An 18,527-nucleotide genomic window follows, 5' to 3' on the forward strand; every position below is an offset into this window, starting at 1 on the left:
GCTTTGAGACTGGAAAAGGCCCAGCTGATAAAGACACAGCAGAAAGGCTCTTGACCAGCCCTTCATAACCCAGGAGATACGGGTGCACAGAAGTGAGGTATTCTGGCAGTGCCTCCAAAGTCCTGATGTGCCATTTCACTGTTGATAGCTTTGACAGTATTTCTCTACGTAGCCCAGGCTGATCATAAACGTGTGATCTTGTTGCTTTCCCCTGCAGAAATTACAGGTGTACCACTCTGTGTCCAGACCCCAGTTCCTGACACATTACTTTGCATGATTCAGGAATGAGAAAACAGAATCCCTTGAATACTAATTACTTAGAATTTTTGGTAAGATTTGTTTTAATAATGGGTAAAAACAGAATCCTATCATGCAATTATTCTCTATAAGTTGCTGGTGTGTATTGTTTAAAAATATGATAAATGCAAAATTATCATGAAAAAATATATGGTGATGATATAATTTTGTCATTAAAGCCCATATTACTTTGGTGGATTCAGGTTTTACAATGCTTTCTGATCTCACATTAAATTACTACACAATGTTCATATACTCTTTTTTTACAGTTAGTTTCCATGGCCACTGGTTTTTACAAAGAACTCTAAACTACAGTGAGCATCCAACTACAGGAAAATTAAGTAGCCAGTGCTGGACCACTCAGAGCCCACACAGAGGATAACATCTCTTCAAAGAACAAATTGAATACCAAAATTGCCAATTTAAAGACTCAAGATTGCTTATAAAAAACCTGCTACTCTGGGGACTACCACTCACAGGAGTCATACAAGGTATATTATGTATAAAAACATTCTAGAACTTATGAGAGTGACTCAAGCTTAGCTGTGGAGGGGCAGTAAACTCATTTATTGAGCCGGTAGGTGATGAGCCTGCAAAGTCCCTTCCCATGTGCTCTCATCTCACCTCTCAGTGTGGCCTGTGCACTGATGTGAGCCTTCACCTGCAGGCTCCAGCTCCCTGCCGTGATTCTGGGACGTCAGTAATGACTCTACATTTACTGTTATGTGCTAGGAGAATGAAAACCCTTCTATGGCTTTTTCATTGTTTTAATTTTTCCCTCAGACTCAGGATTTGGAAACATTTTTTTTTAGTAAATGCTCAGAAGAAATCCCCATATGAGATGCAAAGCTTTGCAAAGAATAAAGCAGCCTGCAGATCGATTCTAAAGTCTTCATATAAGAGAAGACCCAGCAGAGTTTGGCTGAGGTTGTAGAATTGATAGCAGCCCACAGAAAGATGTTCCAAAAGAGCAGGCCCAGGAAAAGTAACTTTAAAAATGTCATTATTACCATGTACACATGACATGCTTGAGGATGAGGGAGGGGAGGGGCCACAGCACTAGTGAGCTCAGGTGACAACTTTCTGGGGACAGGGTTTTCCTTCTACTGTGAACCCTAGAGATCAAACTCAGGTTATCAGGCCCGGCCTCCTTCTCATCAAGCCCTTGTGTAATGAGACATCCACCTGCCTGCACCTGATGCACTGACCACGCCCACTGGGGCAGGGAACAGGTGCGGACATGACTTGTGGGGTCTAGGTCTGGGGTCTCGGACCCTAGTCACTCTCTTAATTCCTGATTGGAGACAGAGAGCATCCAGGGTCATCCTTGGGGCGGGGAACTCACAGTGGTCATCTGTTTCTGCTGTAAGTGATTTCTCCCAGAAAAAAACATCAATCAGCCTACATTGTGTCCCAGAATCTTATTTCCCATGCAACACCTCTGCACCAGCCCTGGTTTTTGTTTTGTTTTGTTTTGCTTTCTGAGGCAGGGTCCCACAATCCAGGCTAGTCTCTTGGCCTTGGGTCTGATCTTCCTGCCTCTGCCTCCTGAGTGGCTGAGTTACAGGGATGTGCCACCATGCCTGGTTTTGAGGAAACATTTAGGTTTAAAACAAAATGAACATAATAGTTAAAGTCTGATTCATATACATAACAGTACATGAGAGATTTCTTTTTCATATAAGAAACAACTCCTCTCCATCCACAAGGGATTGTATTCATGATTCTAAAAGCTGCAATGATACCCATGACTAACACATCTAATATCTACACCAAAGTCCCCACCAAGCCCGCACAATCTGCCCTTCAGAGGCCAAGTGACTCTATATTTCGTATGCTACAATGACTGACTGCCCTCCCCAGCTGTTACTCCATCTTAGCTGTCACAAAGTCTACTGCTTTTCCTACAGCCACTCCTATCAGTTTCAATCACCTTCTACACGGAGCAATGTTCTGTCAAGTACATGGTTATGATTAATATTAATGCTCTGAGCAGCTTCCCTTGTGCCCTGAGGATGGGGTTGGCATAATTTATATGCTTCCAAGTTTTCCCAACATCTGCTCAGCCACCTCTACCTTTCCAGTCTCTCCTTTAGTCCTCTCTGTCTTACTTCTTAGGCTGTGTTTATAGTCACTGAGAGTTTCCAGGGCTCTGTCTGCCTAGGTGAAAAGTGACTGAAGAAGACAATCAACAATGACCTCTGGCCTCTACACGCACCTGTACACACATGTATAAGGACCCAAGTTTGAATGCACACACACAAGGTGTACTAACACTGGTCTTCAAAAAGACCTGAGTCAGACACTGGGCAATCTACCACAGTAGGATGATTCTGGAGGCTAGACAAGAAGAAGAGACCACCTGACCTGTATAGTAAGACTCAAGACACCTCATCTGAGGACCAGCTATGATACTAAATACTCTAAGAAACAATTCATAGTGACCCAATACTATTCAAGAAATAAACTGAGATTTTACATAATTTTTAAAAAAACATCTCTCACTCTTCCTATGTATAAATTTGCGTTCCTTCTAAACAACCCTTTCAACCTAAGCCTACATACACCTTCAAGTGCAAAGTCTGCACCCGCATTTCCACAGGGCCAGAGGCTAATGAGGGCAATTGTTATACAAGCTTCTGTGCCACAAAATAGTTAGCCACAGACTGCAGGACACAGGGATACTCCTCAGCACTGACCACGCCTCTGGATAATTTGCCTTTGGGAAGTTAGGGGAAAGAAATTAACACCTGTCCCCAGGAAGAAGCAAACATATCACACAAGCATCTGGGGACAAATGTGTGACCCTTCTCCATAAGCACCTGGCCTTTTGAGCATCTTTATGCTGAGATAGATGATTTATACGAAAATAAAGCCAAAGTTTCAGAAACATACACCCTGACCACAAGCCATCAACTGCACACAGGCTGTTTGCAGCACAACCACTCAATGTTTAACCAGAATTCTTTTCCCTACTAGCCACTAAACCACCCCATGTGTGTTCAGTAATATAGTTTGTTTTTTTTTTTTTTTCTTTTTTTGTTTTTTAAGACGGGATCTACACAGCCCTGACTGTTCTGGAACTCACTATGTAGACCAGGCTGGCCTTGAATTCACAGAGATTCACCTACCTCTGTACTGGGATTAAAGGTGTTTGTTATGCCAAGCTATAAAATTAATTTTGATATTACCTAACTGGGGAAGAAAAAAGGATATAAACATGAATCCTCATACATTCTTAGCAGAAATTTACATTTTCTTAACAGACTTGTTTTCCCTGACAGTAAGTAAAAACAAGACTGCATGTGGCTTACTGTCTGAAAAAGAAACAAACATAGCTTTATGATATGCTACCTATTCTCATTATTATAACCTCTGTTTTCTCCTAACATTTATGTCTGGCCTGCCTGTGAATAGCTAGCTCTAAGTTTCAGGCATAATGAACAACTTCTGGGTTTATTCTAGTAAGATAGGGCCTTCTTCTATACCTAGGCTGGTCTAGAATTTACCAGGTTGCCCAGGATTGCCTTGAATTCACGGCCCATCTGACCAAGGAAGGGCAGCAACAGACAGGTTCAGTGACAGGTTTCTGACTGGGCTCGAACCAACCAGGGCTCACTTTGGTACTATCATCCCACAGCATGGTCCACACTAGAGTTTAGTGTGATGTGGGTGGTGTAAAGGCTGATTTGGGAATGAATTGCTTCCACAATTCATTCTGTAAATTTGCTAACAGAAGGATTAAAGTCCTCCTTCTGTTGGAAAAAAAATGAGTATCATAAAAATGACAGCTTGGTCATGCTAGATTTAAAAAAGTATTGAATATTTTTCTTTGTTTCATGACAAGAAAAAGTTAAAGCATCCTTGTTCTTCTAAAGTTACAGCCCTATCATTCACAAACTTAGGATAAGTGATGGCTCAGAAGTTAAAAATGTGTATGTTCTTGCAAAGGACACAGTTTAGTTCCCAGCACCCAAGCTGGGTGGCTCACAATAAAAACACTACCTCTAGGAGTTATGGCACCCTCTTCTGGCTGCTGTGGGCACTGAACCTGTGAGTACAAATCCACTTTTTGACACAGTGAAAAAAATATAAACAAATGAACAAACAAATAAATAAGCTAGAGAGATCACACAACAGTTGAAAATCACTGGCTGCCCTTCCAGAGGATCAGGGTTTAATTCCCAGCACCCACATGATGGCTCACACCCATTCATAACTCCAGTTCCAAGGCATCTGAGACCCTCCCTATTCTGACCTCTTCAGGCACACAAATACTCAGGCAGAAACACTTATATACACAAAAACAAGACAAAAATGAAAAAAGGAGATTATCAATACTTAAAAAGGTCCTGGAGAGGGCTGGTTGTGCAAGCCTTTAATCCCAACACTCAGGAGGCACAAACAAAGAGGCAGGTAAATCTCATAAATTCAAGGCCATCACGGGCTACATTATGAAATCTTGTCTTTAAAAAAAGAAAGGAAGGAGAGAGAGAAAGAGAGAAGGGAAGAGCTAGAATAATTAAAGGATCTTGTGAATGCCCTAGTTTCAAAAGCTAACAACAGGTTCTCTGGGCACATCAGTAAAATCTTCCCTCCCTAGAATTAGCAGCAAATATCCACTGCAGTTGACATGGGGAAAAAAACCCAGCTCCGGTGCACTAGGCAGGCACTACTTACATTTAATGCAGCTTCTCCACACTTCTCAATTGCTGCAAGACCCTGATTATGAATATGTGTCTCTAGTAGTTTTTTCAATTCTCCTAGGCCATCCTGAATTCTAGATACAAGATTATACATGCGGCCCAAATCTGAAAGAAAAAAGGAGCCAATTTTATGCATGGAAACCAACTGTGCATACCTATTCTGCTCATTATGTATTATATCAAGTGCAACATACTGTGAAACCAGAAATCATCTACTATCTGGTGTTTTGTTAAAATCAGGATATTACAAGTTTATTTCTCCTTTACCATGAACCATTACTGTAACAACAGAGAAAAAGTAATCAGTGTCTTCTAAAATCTCAATGAGATATTATTTATGCTCTAGAAGGTACTAAAATATGTTTGAAAAATAAACTTAATATATATTGATACTCATTTCAACTATAAGTCATGGAGGGATCCCCAAATTATTCACTTTGTATATGTGTTCAATCTATGATGGTTAAAGATGGAAAATCCTAAATCCCAACAGCAATGTCACTGAGCCACTAATAGTTCCCACCAGCACAGAGGAGCAATTAAGGGAAGAGAAAACAAAACAAGGACATCTTAAAAAAAAAAAATCTGTCCACCATTGCTAATACCAACACAAGTATATGACACAAATTACATTCACCTTCATTCTTGTCAGCATCCAACAAATTCTGAAACTCTGTATGGAAAATTTCCAAGTGTTTTTCAATGAGGACCTGCTCACATTTCCGGGCTAGTTCGTCCTGTGTGCTCTCATGGAGGTAGACCTGCACTCTCCGCTGCTCCTCAAGCAAACGAGCCTCAGCCTGCAGAGAAGTCAATCAAACCATGGTTTGAGTCACTTCTAAAGAACTATTACATGAACAATGAAAATTAAATACAGAAATCTGCTCTAGTAAAGTATGATTAGACTGGAGGGCGGCCGACGACCCACCATATCATACAGACTCTGGTATGCTCTACTCTCTGCAACACATGCTCTAACCCTTTAAGTGCCCTAAGAACATTATTATAATCAACAATTCAAATGTCTTCATATAATTTTTCTTTGGGTGAATGGTACTTCACATTTTGGAGGCAGCGACCCACATTCTTATGACCATGAAAGAAACCTACAAGTTCTTTGCAACATATGGACTCTGAATTAAGAAGCACTACTTTGGTTTGAAAGTTGTTTGAACTAAAGGGTCACACCAATATAATCCCAGAAACGACCACTCAGAAATAATCACCAGCAATGAGGGAACGAGGAACCGAGGGAGGGAGGGAAGGATGGAGGGAGGGAGGGAGGGAGGGAAGGATGGAGGGAGGGAGGGAGGGAGAGAAGGAAAGAAAGAGGAAGAGAGGGAGGGAGGGAAGGAGAAATGGCACTTTTTGAGATGGGGCTTCTCTGTGTTGCTTTGGAGTCTGTCCTGGAACTTGCTCTTTAGACCAGGCTGGTCTCAAATTCACAGATCAGCTTGCCTCTGCCTCCTGAGTTCTGGGACTACAGGTGTGCGCCATTAATGCCTGGCAAGAGATGGCTTCTTCTGCCAATTACTGAACACACCTCAAAAGCCCACTCAACCACTTAGGAGTCTCAACTTCGGGATTTCTCTCCAAGGAAGAGAGGCTAATAGACAATATAATACAACAAACACCCAAGTAAATGACAGTATATTGTAGAATCTGTCACCAGAAACATGTGGTACAGAGTCACTGAGAAACTGCTACACTATCAGAGCAAGCAAGAAATTTCAATGATAGCCTTGAATTTTTCAGTTGATCTGTATAAAAAAAAGACAAAAGTATTTTACTTTTCACAGGGACCTCTCAGATAAACCTGGAGAATTACCATTGGAATTTAATAAACATTCAATACTAAGAAAACTGACTAGGCAGAACTTGAACCATCAAATGGGTAGTTATTAAACTACAGGAAAACAGCTAGAGCCTCAGCACATAATCACATACTTTCTAGGAAGCCAAACATAAAGTAAACTGGATCGGCATCACAAAGCCTTAGCACAGAATGACCTCTAACCAACCAGTGAGTAATCCAAAAAGCTGGAACAAGATAAAAGATAAGTCACAAAGAAACACGAAAGTTTGAAGTTAGTAAATTTCTAGTAAGAAAATTAAAATTCAAAATATAGTAAAATAATTTACAGTAAACTTGATAAATGAAATATTATCCACTAACCTATACTAAATCATTAATGCTTAAGTTCAAACGAAACAAAATAGGCTCCCCTCCCACAAAAAAAAAATAAATAAATAAATAAAAAAGCTCACAGCAACACTGCAGTGTGCCAAGTGTCTCGGGCTTGTTGAGGCTATCATTGTGTGTTTTACAAAGTCTTTAATTTGAACTTTTGTTTCTTGGACTATCAAAGTTCTTCTAGAACAATAAATTCCAAGTTCAGATCCTGCTGCTCAATTCCAGGGTTTCGTTCCACTGGCACACTAAGTGTCACTCTTCCTGTTTTAAGTTACACCCATTTCTTGGGAGAACAGGGGTCACCTAGGCTTTGATGTCCCTGTGTATTCTCTCGGGACACCCACTAGGCTGTCAGTTTATAGAGCTTCTTACAGGAGCCAAGTGGCATAAATAAGGAAGCAGGCCCTAACTGGGGACCGTTTGGGGATCCATTGCTCACCTTCAGTACTGACCATACTCAAATGACTTAAGTACCCTAAAGTTCTTGAAAATGCCTGATTAACGCCATCAGGAACAATGCTCAGCAAAAACAAGGGGGTGGAAAAAAATAAAACTGAGAGGTTGTAAGCAAAACCATGAAGCTAGTTATTTTATGTGAATGAGTGCTTTGGCTACATGTTATGTATGAACACTATGTACCCACAAAGGCCAGAAGAGGTTGCTGGATCCCTCAGAAATGTGGTTACAGATGACCATGAGCTACCATGTGGGTGCTGGAAACCAAACCCAGGTCCTCTGCAAGAGCAATATCCACTCTTTCAACTCCTGATCAATCTCTCCGGCCCATATTTTTTTTTAATAATAATAATAAAAATATTAGGAATTTAGAATATTCAGATAAAATTATTTTTTTCTTTTTGCTTTTTTCATAGGTCAGATTAATCTCAATCACATGAGATAGATTTTAAAGTGTTAATATAGCTTACAGCTGTTAAACCATCTAAGCCATCCTTGGATGAACCAGGAATTATCAAATGTTTGTACTAAAATACTCCTGACAACAGCAAATAAGCAGACGCTCCACCTAGGGACTGTCGACACCTAGCTCAAATAGGCTGCTGAAAGCAGGGAACTGATGGAAGATGTAATTCTGTACATGTTTCTCTTACTGGTTGATGGCTATGGAACCAGGCAGGAAATCTTGTCACAGGGTATTACCTCAGTATTATTCTACTGAGATGTATTCTACTTGATTGTTTTCTTCTCAAAGTACTAAAGTTGCTAACTTTTATCTGGTGGTTCCCTTCCTGCCCAGGTACACGATGGAGACTGAGGCGTACGTGTGTAAGGCCAGAGCCTTCCATCACGTTTGCTTTGCCACACTTGTCTATAATTCCTTTCAACACAGACATCTAGCACATGCATACTGTTTCAAACCTCATTACTATTTTAAAACTAAAGCTTACCAAATCCCCGATATCACCTACTATTATTATTCCTGTCCACAGGTAAATAGGATGGTTAAGGTCATCCTTTAACCTTTAGAACTAGCGGCCTAGTTCAAGATACAAGGATATAAGATTCCTGCTGTATGAGACAAAAGTGTTCATGTGGCTGAATTTATACATCGTTTGTTTTTAAGAGTCTAAATTATGGATTTCCAGAACAAGATGGACCTTTCATGCTTTTATAAAGCTCAAAAGCTGGGCACAGGCTGGCTTGCAAACACCCTACACACCAGACACTGTTATTCTTGAAGTTGTCAGAATGTTAAAAAACAGATTTCCTTGTTTAGAGTGTGCACGCACCACTGCCCTAAAACTTGCTTCCCTTGTGCAGGAGACAACACCACAATCATAAACAAGTTCACAAAGGGTAGGTGGGTACCACAGTGGCATGCAGACACAAGTCCACAAAGGGTAGTCGGGTACCACAGTGGCACACAGCATGGAGGAAGGTTCCATTTTAAAGACATGGCTAGGTGGGAAAAGGGTGCTTGTTGCTAATCTTGATGACCTGATACCCATACAATAGAAGGAGAGAACCAGTCTATATACATGCAGGTATATAAACAGACGAATATAGACAAAACAAAGGCAAACACTCTTACAAAAAACTACACTGTCACACTAAAAAATTAAATAATGAGCAGGTTATATTTCAAATACTCATAAGGAGCTGGCCAGGTTTCAGTCACATACAAAATACAAAGAACTGCTTCTATTCCACATAAACAACAAAATAGTTCACTTTAGTTGGGTTTTGAGATATCAAAGTATGTAACTGAGTTTCAATTTCAAACTCAGAAGGCCCACTTACATCCCTAGTGTAAGTGCACCATATGAAAATGCACTTGGGACACCACAAGCTGGGTATGACTTTTTCTGTAAGTCGGAAGCAGGGTGGTTGGTCTTCTATAATCTTTTTCTGAACACGGAAGCAAAGACTTTACAGTCCATTTCCTGCCCAAGAGAGGACAAGCAGGTATTGCAGGTATTAGGGTTGGTCTGAAAATTTAGTACATTCAGGAGAGGAGTTGCCAAACACTACAGTCTGTTGGCAAAATCCGAATGTACATTTTTTGTTTATTTGCACATTGCTATGACTGTTGTGTTATAACAGCAAAGTTGAACCGTGGTGGAAGAGATCATACACAGCATAGCATGCAAAGCCTAAAGATATTTAGGCCTGGCAGTATACAACAGAAAGCTTGTAGACTCCTGACATTGTCTTTCCTCAGACCCTACATCCAGAATACCTGAATTTCCAAGGAAAAGCAGAAAAAAATCCTATTAGAAGTTCATGGAAGCTTTATGTAGTAAAATAATGCTCGTAGATATGATACATGGTTCTTCTCCAAAGTCAGAATTTAGATCCTCCTTCCTAAAATAATCTTGAAGACTAAGCTATAGACTCTTAGGAAATATTTAAGAGAAAAGTAGCAAAAACAAACAAATAAATAATAACTAGCAAATCTCAAGAGTATCTAGCTGAAAACTTCTGGAGCCCACTAGTCAGTCGCACTCAAGGGGAGGTGATTCAAAACATGAAGGTGTGCAGTTATCTAGGCGCCTCCTTAGATGTGCAAAGGGAACAAGACTATCAATTTGTAGAAGTCCCTTGCAGAGTTACAGGAGTCAGCCCCAAGCTAGACCCAGAGGACACGGTGAGACAGCAGGGCCAAGCCTGCCTCGTGAGGAGCTGGAAGCAGTAGCACCTTAACTGACACCTACTTTACACACTATGTATGTTTAGGCTTACCTTTTTCATGTATTCAGTAACTGGGTTCTGCTGCAAGAATTCAGTACTTTCTCTGGTATAAAATCTCTCTGTGTCAGCCAAAAATTGAGATTCAAAGGATTCTTTATACACTGTTAACGTAGGGCCCTTTGCAAATGCGTCATCTTCATTCAGCCCCAATTCCACTAGAAAGAAATATGAGCTGTGTTTACCCTACTTTTTGTTATGTTTCACAGATAATACTTTAAGTTACACTTGAAAGATCAATACATAATGGAGGTTTATAAGGTTAACTGCTATTCACTAGTATTGAAATATTCTTGTTTCAATAAAAACAAAACAATAAACTTCAAGATGCATAGCAGTAAATCCACCTCTACCTGGGCCAGGGATACTTCCAAAATTATCACAAGTTCAGTTAGAGAAAGTCTACAGTTAATCAGGGCCTCAATCTCAATTTTTAAGCTGATAGATTTCTGGTTATCACTTAAGTCAAAAACAACCACATCATATTTCCTCATGAAAGTAGCAAAGGAGATAATTTATTTTCTCAAAGTACAAAGATTAAATTATTTATAATTTACAAAATTACTACTTAAAAGTACCTTAAAAATGGATTGATATTCTTGATATTTAAATGTTTTTAAATGAATGTTAGAATTATAATTGTCATGTGATATGAAAACTGAATAAAGACAAATTATTTACCATAAGATTGTACAACACCACTAATCAGTCTTGTGTTGATGGTTTCACCATTTCTTTCCTTTTCAATCAGTTTTAAAACAGCATTTGTTACCTTTAAGAATACAGAAAAAATATTAGGTAGACATGTTACAGGTCACAATGTATCTTACAAATCCTTTACACGTTTAAAGCCATTAAATAATACAAGGTAACAAATTTTTTAGGTGGATGGGTATGTACATGACCAGTGAACAATCTCAAGTACTGCTCCCCAGGTCATCACCTTGTTTTTTGAGATGCAGTTTCTCACTGCCATGGAGTGCATTCAGAGAGCTAGGGTGTTACTGGCAGGGGCCCAGGGATCTGCCCAGCCCTACTCTCAAGTGCTAGGGTCACTAGTGGGCATCACCACACCTGCTGTCCTCATGGGTGCTGGGAATCTACCCCAGGCCTCATGCAAACACAGCGAGCACTTTACCAACAGAGCCATGTACCCAGACCAACAATGATTCTTGAGATAGTTCAAAGGCCTGGGAAGACAACATAAAAGTGGGAAGTTATTTTAAAAGGAAACACATTCCAGAGTAGATACCTGTTTATTCAATGGCCTGAACAAACAATCTCTCCAAGTCACCAATGCAAGCTGGGTAAAAAGGGGGAAAGATGCATTAAATAACTAAATTTCACTATGGTTCTACAAAAGCAGTCAGACAATGATATGAATTCTTAGTTTTACCAAAATTCCTAGATTAAAACTCAGTAAAAAACCAAAACAACACAAAACTACTATTACAATAAAATCAGAGCTCCTTCTCAAGTAAATCACTTTGCACAGATGTTAACCAGCTCACATTTTAACAGTAAAGTTGAAAAAGAACATTCTCATTTAAGGTGAACACTTGTATTAGCTTAAAAACCAGTAATAGATTCAACATGTCAATGTATTCCCTGAATCAAATAATTTTAGACCAGATACACCTGATAAAAGTAATTCCAGTCACTACCAAAGTTTTCTAACATATCAAGATAAATATAAAAATCTTCCAAATTTTATATCTGGATTATGTATTTTAAATGCAGTTTCTTGTACTTATTAAAACCTCCTATTGTACTTATGTCTTCATGTTACTACACGTGAGACATGTTTTTGTGTGTACATGTTACACGCTCACATGTGTATCTGAGGATGTACACACATGGATGGAGACTAAAGTGTTCCTGAACCATCTATCTCCACAGCCCCAATATATGCATTTTAGCATGAATGTATAAATACTATGGTCCATTTTTTTCATTCCTAGTCTTCCTACAAGTATTATACTACGATTAATTACTATAAAGAAGAAAGTTAGAATTCATACATAATTTTAAACTGTTAGGAGAGGTATTAGAAAGTTAAAAAAGAATTAAAATTTACAATTCTTTACACATAAAGTATCAAGATATTAATTAAATATAAATGCTATCAGTCTCCCCCAAATTAACTAGAGATAAAATTAAGTTTGTAAAAATGTTTTTGAAAATATGCATATGAATAATTTCTATCAAAAGTATTTTTCAAGTAGTGTCACCAATAAAATAAATGCCACAAGAGCAATATTTAAGTTTTTTGTCTATCCCCCCACCCCCATCCCCATGTAGCCCTGGCTATGTCTGTGGACCAGGCTGGCCTCCCAGAGACCCACCTTCCTCTGCATGAGCTGGGAATAAAGTCGTATACTACCAGGCTCAGCATTATTAGGAATTCTTGTAGGAGAGAAGCAACCTAGACCATTATGCTCAGCCCCAAACCTTTCCTCCCCAGCCTCTTCAGACAGGAGAATGACAGGAGAACGGCTATCAGACCCTAACATTTCACTACACTTTAACAATGTTTTCTTCCAGCTGTTTTCTAAATTACCAACTGCATCCTTAGACCTAGCCTAACTCTGGGTGATCTGTTGATTCAAAGAAATAAAGCTTTTAAAGCAAAAGAAGGCAAGGAGGTAAACCAAAGAAATGTCAGGAAAGGTTATAACAAACGAGTCTTAGTGTCAAAACTTAACATGTTAACAATGAAATTAACATAGATTCTCTAGGTGACTTGGAAGGAAACCTGTAGTGGGATATTTACTTTGTCTCCTTCTGTGGCACTGACCACGCCCATTGGGGGGTGGAGCCATGGGCGAAAGTGACCTGTGGAAGGAGGTCGGAGGGGCCAGGAAAGGCTCTCTCTTTCTGGCGTGACTCGGACAGGAGAGGATCTTTAATTTCCTGGTGTTCATCTGTCTAGGTTGTAAGTTATTTCTCCCTGAATAAACATCTATTCGGCCTATTTGTTTATCCTGATCCTTATTTACCGCAATAGAAACCAACAATCTTCTCTAATTAAAAATGAATAGAAAAAGGAAAAAAAAAAATCTTACATGCAATTAGTCATGAAGTCACTGCATGACAAAGCAGTCACATTTGCTAGAGACTCTGGGCCTAGGACAAAAACCACACCTACAACTGTTCCACTGAGCTTTGATACAAACTAGCAAATCACTGGAGCAGGCTCTCTAAGCAGCACACTCTGGACACAGACTGGGATACTGTTTCTACTTGATAGAACTTATGGCGGTACACTGCACTTCTAAACAGCAGCCACACTGATGACACAGAAAGTGTGGATTTTAAAGCAGATTTAAGAAGTAACAAAGGTGGCTCATTCTTGTCTAACAGCATGTCACTGTGTAGGGATAGGCTGCCTGCAACTCAAGAGGCATTTGTTTGCCTCTGTCTCTCTAGTACTGGGATTAAAGGCATATGCCACCATGTCTGGCTGAGTCTGTATGTTGGTGCTTTATTTAAACTTGTTTTAAATGTTGCACAAAATACATGGAAAGAGAAAAAGCAGGAATGGCCTTCAGTAGTCTGTAATGCTCAAGCAGTTCCAGGCAAACCTTAACTGGTCAATGAATTGAAGACACTTCAAAAGTAAACACAGGACTGTTTAACTGTTTATTTTACAGCTCCAATTTCCCACAACATATTTAAATGTTATTTATCTTTTAAAAACAAATCTTACTGAATAGATTTCATATATTCCTTTTCGGCCTTCATCACATTCTCGGCGAACCCAATGTCTATTGAGGTAGGCACAGATTCCATTCAGCACTTTGCTGGAGAATCGGTAATCTTCCCACTGCTGAGTGTAGAATTTCAGTACACTTTCATCCATTAAATCTTCTCCATCCTAAAAACAAGTACACTAAAGCTTTAATATGACCTGGTTTGTCACATAATCAAGACAGAAGTTATTGAGAAAGCTACTGCATAAAATACATGAATATATATGGTTTATAGATGGGTACTTTTAATTGCTGTGTATGAAATATGCTAATAAATTCTTACAAAAACACTAAAAAAGTTCTTTCATTATCAAGTTAAGTTGGTTGAATGTGTACATGCAGTCCCAGAGTGCACTCTAAGCTTTCAGAATGCAATGGAAGATTTCTTTCATGCTTTTTCCTTAGCACTGGTGAGGGAACCCAGGGTTACTCTAGCTCTAGGCAACTGTTCTACTTTTAACTCAAGACAGGCTCTTGTTAAGCTGCCCAGGTTACCCCTAAACTCAAGTATGTAGCCCAAGTACCTAGTGGCAATTTCTTTACCCTTGGGTCTCATGCTTTCCAAGGCTGGCCTTGAACTCACAATCAGGCTGAGGATGACCTTGAATTTCTTTGTGTTCCTCCTCTGCCTCCAACCCCATGAAAGCTAGGATTATAGGCAAGTGCTGGAGTTACAGATATGAACCTACATATTCTGCTTTGTTTAGTTTTTATGCAATTCCTTATTACAGAATCTACCTCCAAAACATCTGTTTGACATCTTTCCAGTTTAAAAAAAAAAAAAAAATCAACCTATCCTATTAATAAATACAATGGAAACTAATGCAATCATTTAAAAAAATATGGACTGTTTCACAAATTTGTAAACTTACAAAAATATTAATCTTAATTATGGCATTTGTTACATTTTTTAATAAAGAACCTAACTATAGCAATATAATATTTCTTCTCTAACAAAACCTCAGGAAGAAAGTAGGAAGTTATTAAAATGGTTTTTACTTTAAACTCATCAAGTTTTATGTGGACAAAAGTAATTGAAAAATTAGGTATTAATGGTATCTCCACAGTATGTCCTCCTTTGAAAACATTGCACTACCATTTACAGGTGCTGTGTCAAAGAGCTATAGTAAAGGCCAGCCAATGGTGGCCTATTCAAGCCCCAGTGTCTTCATGTGGAAAGCCACAGCCCAGTGACAACATTCAAGTGACCCAACCATCTATGTAAATACCTGGCCACACCAAAATACAACCAAAGGTTTTGTTTATTTAAATGAAATAAATTTTAAACTGCAAAGCTGACCTATTCTAGATGTAAGATGCAAATATGTTGCTGATGAAATTAGCTACTTAGAACATACTTTGCTTACAAGGCTTTATTTGCAAAATGCTGTGAACACAAAAGACAGGGGCTGTAGCAAGATGCTTCATGTTTAAGAACATCAAAGTGGAACATTAGTTATAACTTGTCAGTTAACTATAGTCAGTTAGAATATGTTTTCACACTAGATGGTAGTGCACACCTTTAATCCCAGCACTCAAGAGGCAGACGCAGGGCTATCTCTGTGAGTTCAAGGTCAGCCTAGTCTACAGGGAGAGTTCCAGGAGAGGCTCCAAAGTTACAGAGAGAAACCCTGTCTGGAAAAGCCAGGGTGGGGGGTGGGTGCGGGGTGAGGGGGGATAGGGGATGTTTCCACTTAGCTTGTAAAATTAAAAAAAAAAAAAAAAAAAAACCTGCAGCATGTAGAATATGTAGAATACCCTATATATTATCCACATAAATTAAAAAAATGAACTGTACACTAAAGAGATTCAGAACCTTCCAGGTAGAGAGTAGAAACACCTTCATTGATTGAAGACATGTACAACACTACCTGCCCGCCCAATGGCCAGTGTAAGGCAACCCAGTTTCTTTGCTATAGAACAAACTACTAAACACCAAAGGCAGAAGGCCATGGGTAAAGATCCATCATTGCCCAAGCAATGGTTTGAGTGTGAGCTTTTCAATCACAGATTGGGGGGCAGTTGTATAGACAGCCAACCCAGTCTGGGCATAGGGCCAACTGAAAGCAGTGAACGTGACAGATGGCAGCCATGATAAAATCACTGCACGCTAAGGAAAAACAAAGCAAAGCATTTTTATAAGCTTATAATAGCAGTGAGACATCTTACCTTGAGAAGATTTGTCAAGTAATTCTTCAAAAACTCCTTCAGACGCTTGTATAACTCTAAGCCAACAAACTGAGCTCCTCCAGGAGTCTGCCCCTTTTTTGACTTGGAAGGAGGGACTCCAGCTCCCCGAGCTTGGTTGGACTGATGCACACTAGTACAGTAGTTATAAACATGACTTGGAGAAAGTTAAGGAGATTAACACATACCATAGATGCTAACGGTGATTAATGTGAACTTATTTCCTTCTGTTTACATACATTCCCAATCATTGATCAAAACCTGCTAAAAGCTAGAATAGAAAAAGATGCCATTCACACAACTGATAAAGTTAAAAGCCAGTAAGTCCATTCAGAAGGATGTCCACAGGCCTGGAAAGCATATGGAACATTCTTGAAATACTGCCAAGAAAAGAAAAACCCCAGACCTCTAAAATTGTTTAACCTGAGTATTTTGTGGAAATTGTCCTGAAAACTCCAACAGGTTGGAAAGATTGCAAATAACAAAGAAAAAATAATAACTGCATTATTCAGTTAAAGAAAAACAGAAGCCAATACTAATCAAAGACAATGATGCTTGCTATAAATAACATCCAGAAGCACACATCATGTATAAATACTATGTATAAATAACTTTAAGATCACTCAAAACTGGGTTTACCCAAAAATGTATTTCTGAGAGTGAAAGCAAAGTACAAGCAACAGAGCCACATCTTCCCACAACACCAGCACCAGCAGCAGGCCCACAAACCACTGCAAGACAGGCATGGAAATCAGAGACAGGACTTGGGGCTGGGGAGGAGAAAGGCAGAGGACGGCCTTTGAGAAAGCCACTTTGTCAACTGCTACTGTCAGATACAGGATGCAGTCACCAAATACAACATTCACCCGTACTTAAGAATTTACTATATGAAGAACTTTAAAATCAGTGGGTAAAAGATTATTTAATAAACGACATCAAGTTCCATGCCAGACTGCTCTGCACAGTGGGACAAATATAGACAGCTCAGCTGAAGAGTCTGTTATGAGACCACATAAAAAGGCCAGGAGTGGTGGTGTGCTGGAGTAGACAGATCATCCCCAGAGCTTGCTAGACAGCCACGCTAGCCTTTAAACAATGGATTTTGACACAGGTTTCGTTTCAAAAACTAAGGTAGGTTATGACGGAGGGAGACAAATGACATCAACCTTTGGCCTCCAAACACATGTATGAATGCACAAACACAGATACCACATATGTAAGGCGTTCAGTTTTTCCTCCCGCCGCCACTGGTCTTGTCCCGCCACCGCACCAGCCCCAATTAACACACAGAGACTCTGTAATAGATATATTTCTGTTGGCCAGTTACTAGTTTCTTATTGGCTAGCTCTGTGTAAATTATTAACCCATTTCTATGTATTTCCATGTGGTCTTACCAGCGAGAGGCGGCTGGTGGTTCTAGTCTCTCCAGACTCTCCATCTTGACTCCTCCTTACTACTTCCTATTTCCTCCTTGTCTCCTAGTCCCTCCTATCTTCTTTTCCTATTGGCCAACAGTGCTTTATTCATTAACCAGTATGAGAAACATATACAGAATGACATGTAAAGATATATACTTAGTAAAATAAGCTGAACATCAGAAAATAAACCTGAGGGACTGGAAATATGTCTCGGTGGCTAGGAGCACTTCTTGCTCTTCTAGAGGACGCAAGTTTAATTCCAGAATCCTAGCCAGGAGGTTCACAACTGCCTATAATCCCAGTTCCAGGGAATTCTTGAACTCCATATGCCCCTGCAATGTGCCTACACTCACACAATCATAAATAAAAATTTAAAATGATTAAAAAAACAAAACAGTGGCCTGGAGAGATGGCTCAGACACTACCTGATTAAGTGCACTGGCAGCCCTTCTGAAAGACCCAGGTTTGATTCCTAGCACCCACACAGCAACTCACTGTCGCCTGTTAACATCCAGTTCCAGGCTACTGGGCATGCTCTTCTGGACTGAATGGGGGCCCTGCACCACACATGGTACACATATACTTACTCAGGCTCATGCACATACACATAATAAAACAGTATCTTTTTAAAAAAGAAAAGACAACCCACAAAGCAGAAAATATTGTAAACCATAATCTGAGAAAGGAACATAAGTAACAAGGAGACAAATCAATTAAACATAAGCAAAAAAGATCTAAAAGATATATTAATGGCCAATAAACACAT

At 39.5% G+C, this 18,527-nt stretch overlaps 1 protein-coding gene across 1 annotated transcript in view; it reads right to left on the reverse strand.

Moving 5' to 3' along the window:
• LOC127216131 (cullin-1) overlaps positions 1-18,527 on the reverse strand; it is a 75,060-nt gene that overhangs the window by 21,550 nt on the left and 34,983 nt on the right. The window contains exons 3-9 of the mRNA XM_051176679.1: positions 16,326-16,500; positions 14,114-14,281; positions 11,657-11,707; positions 11,086-11,176; positions 10,399-10,562; positions 5,641-5,803; positions 4,978-5,108 (exon numbers count right to left, since the gene is read on the reverse strand). Coding sequence (XP_051032636.1) covers positions 4,978-5,108; positions 5,641-5,803; positions 10,399-10,562; positions 11,086-11,176; positions 11,657-11,707; positions 14,114-14,281; positions 16,326-16,500 — 943 coding nt within the window. The remainder of the gene's footprint in view (positions 1-4,977; positions 5,109-5,640; positions 5,804-10,398; positions 10,563-11,085; positions 11,177-11,656; positions 11,708-14,113; positions 14,282-16,325; positions 16,501-18,527) is intronic.

Source organism: Phodopus roborovskii, unplaced genomic scaffold, assembly GCF_943737965.1.
Source record: "Phodopus roborovskii unplaced genomic scaffold, PHOROB, whole genome shotgun sequence".
In the NCBI taxonomy this organism is placed as follows: domain Eukaryota; kingdom Metazoa; phylum Chordata; class Mammalia; order Rodentia; family Cricetidae; genus Phodopus; species Phodopus roborovskii.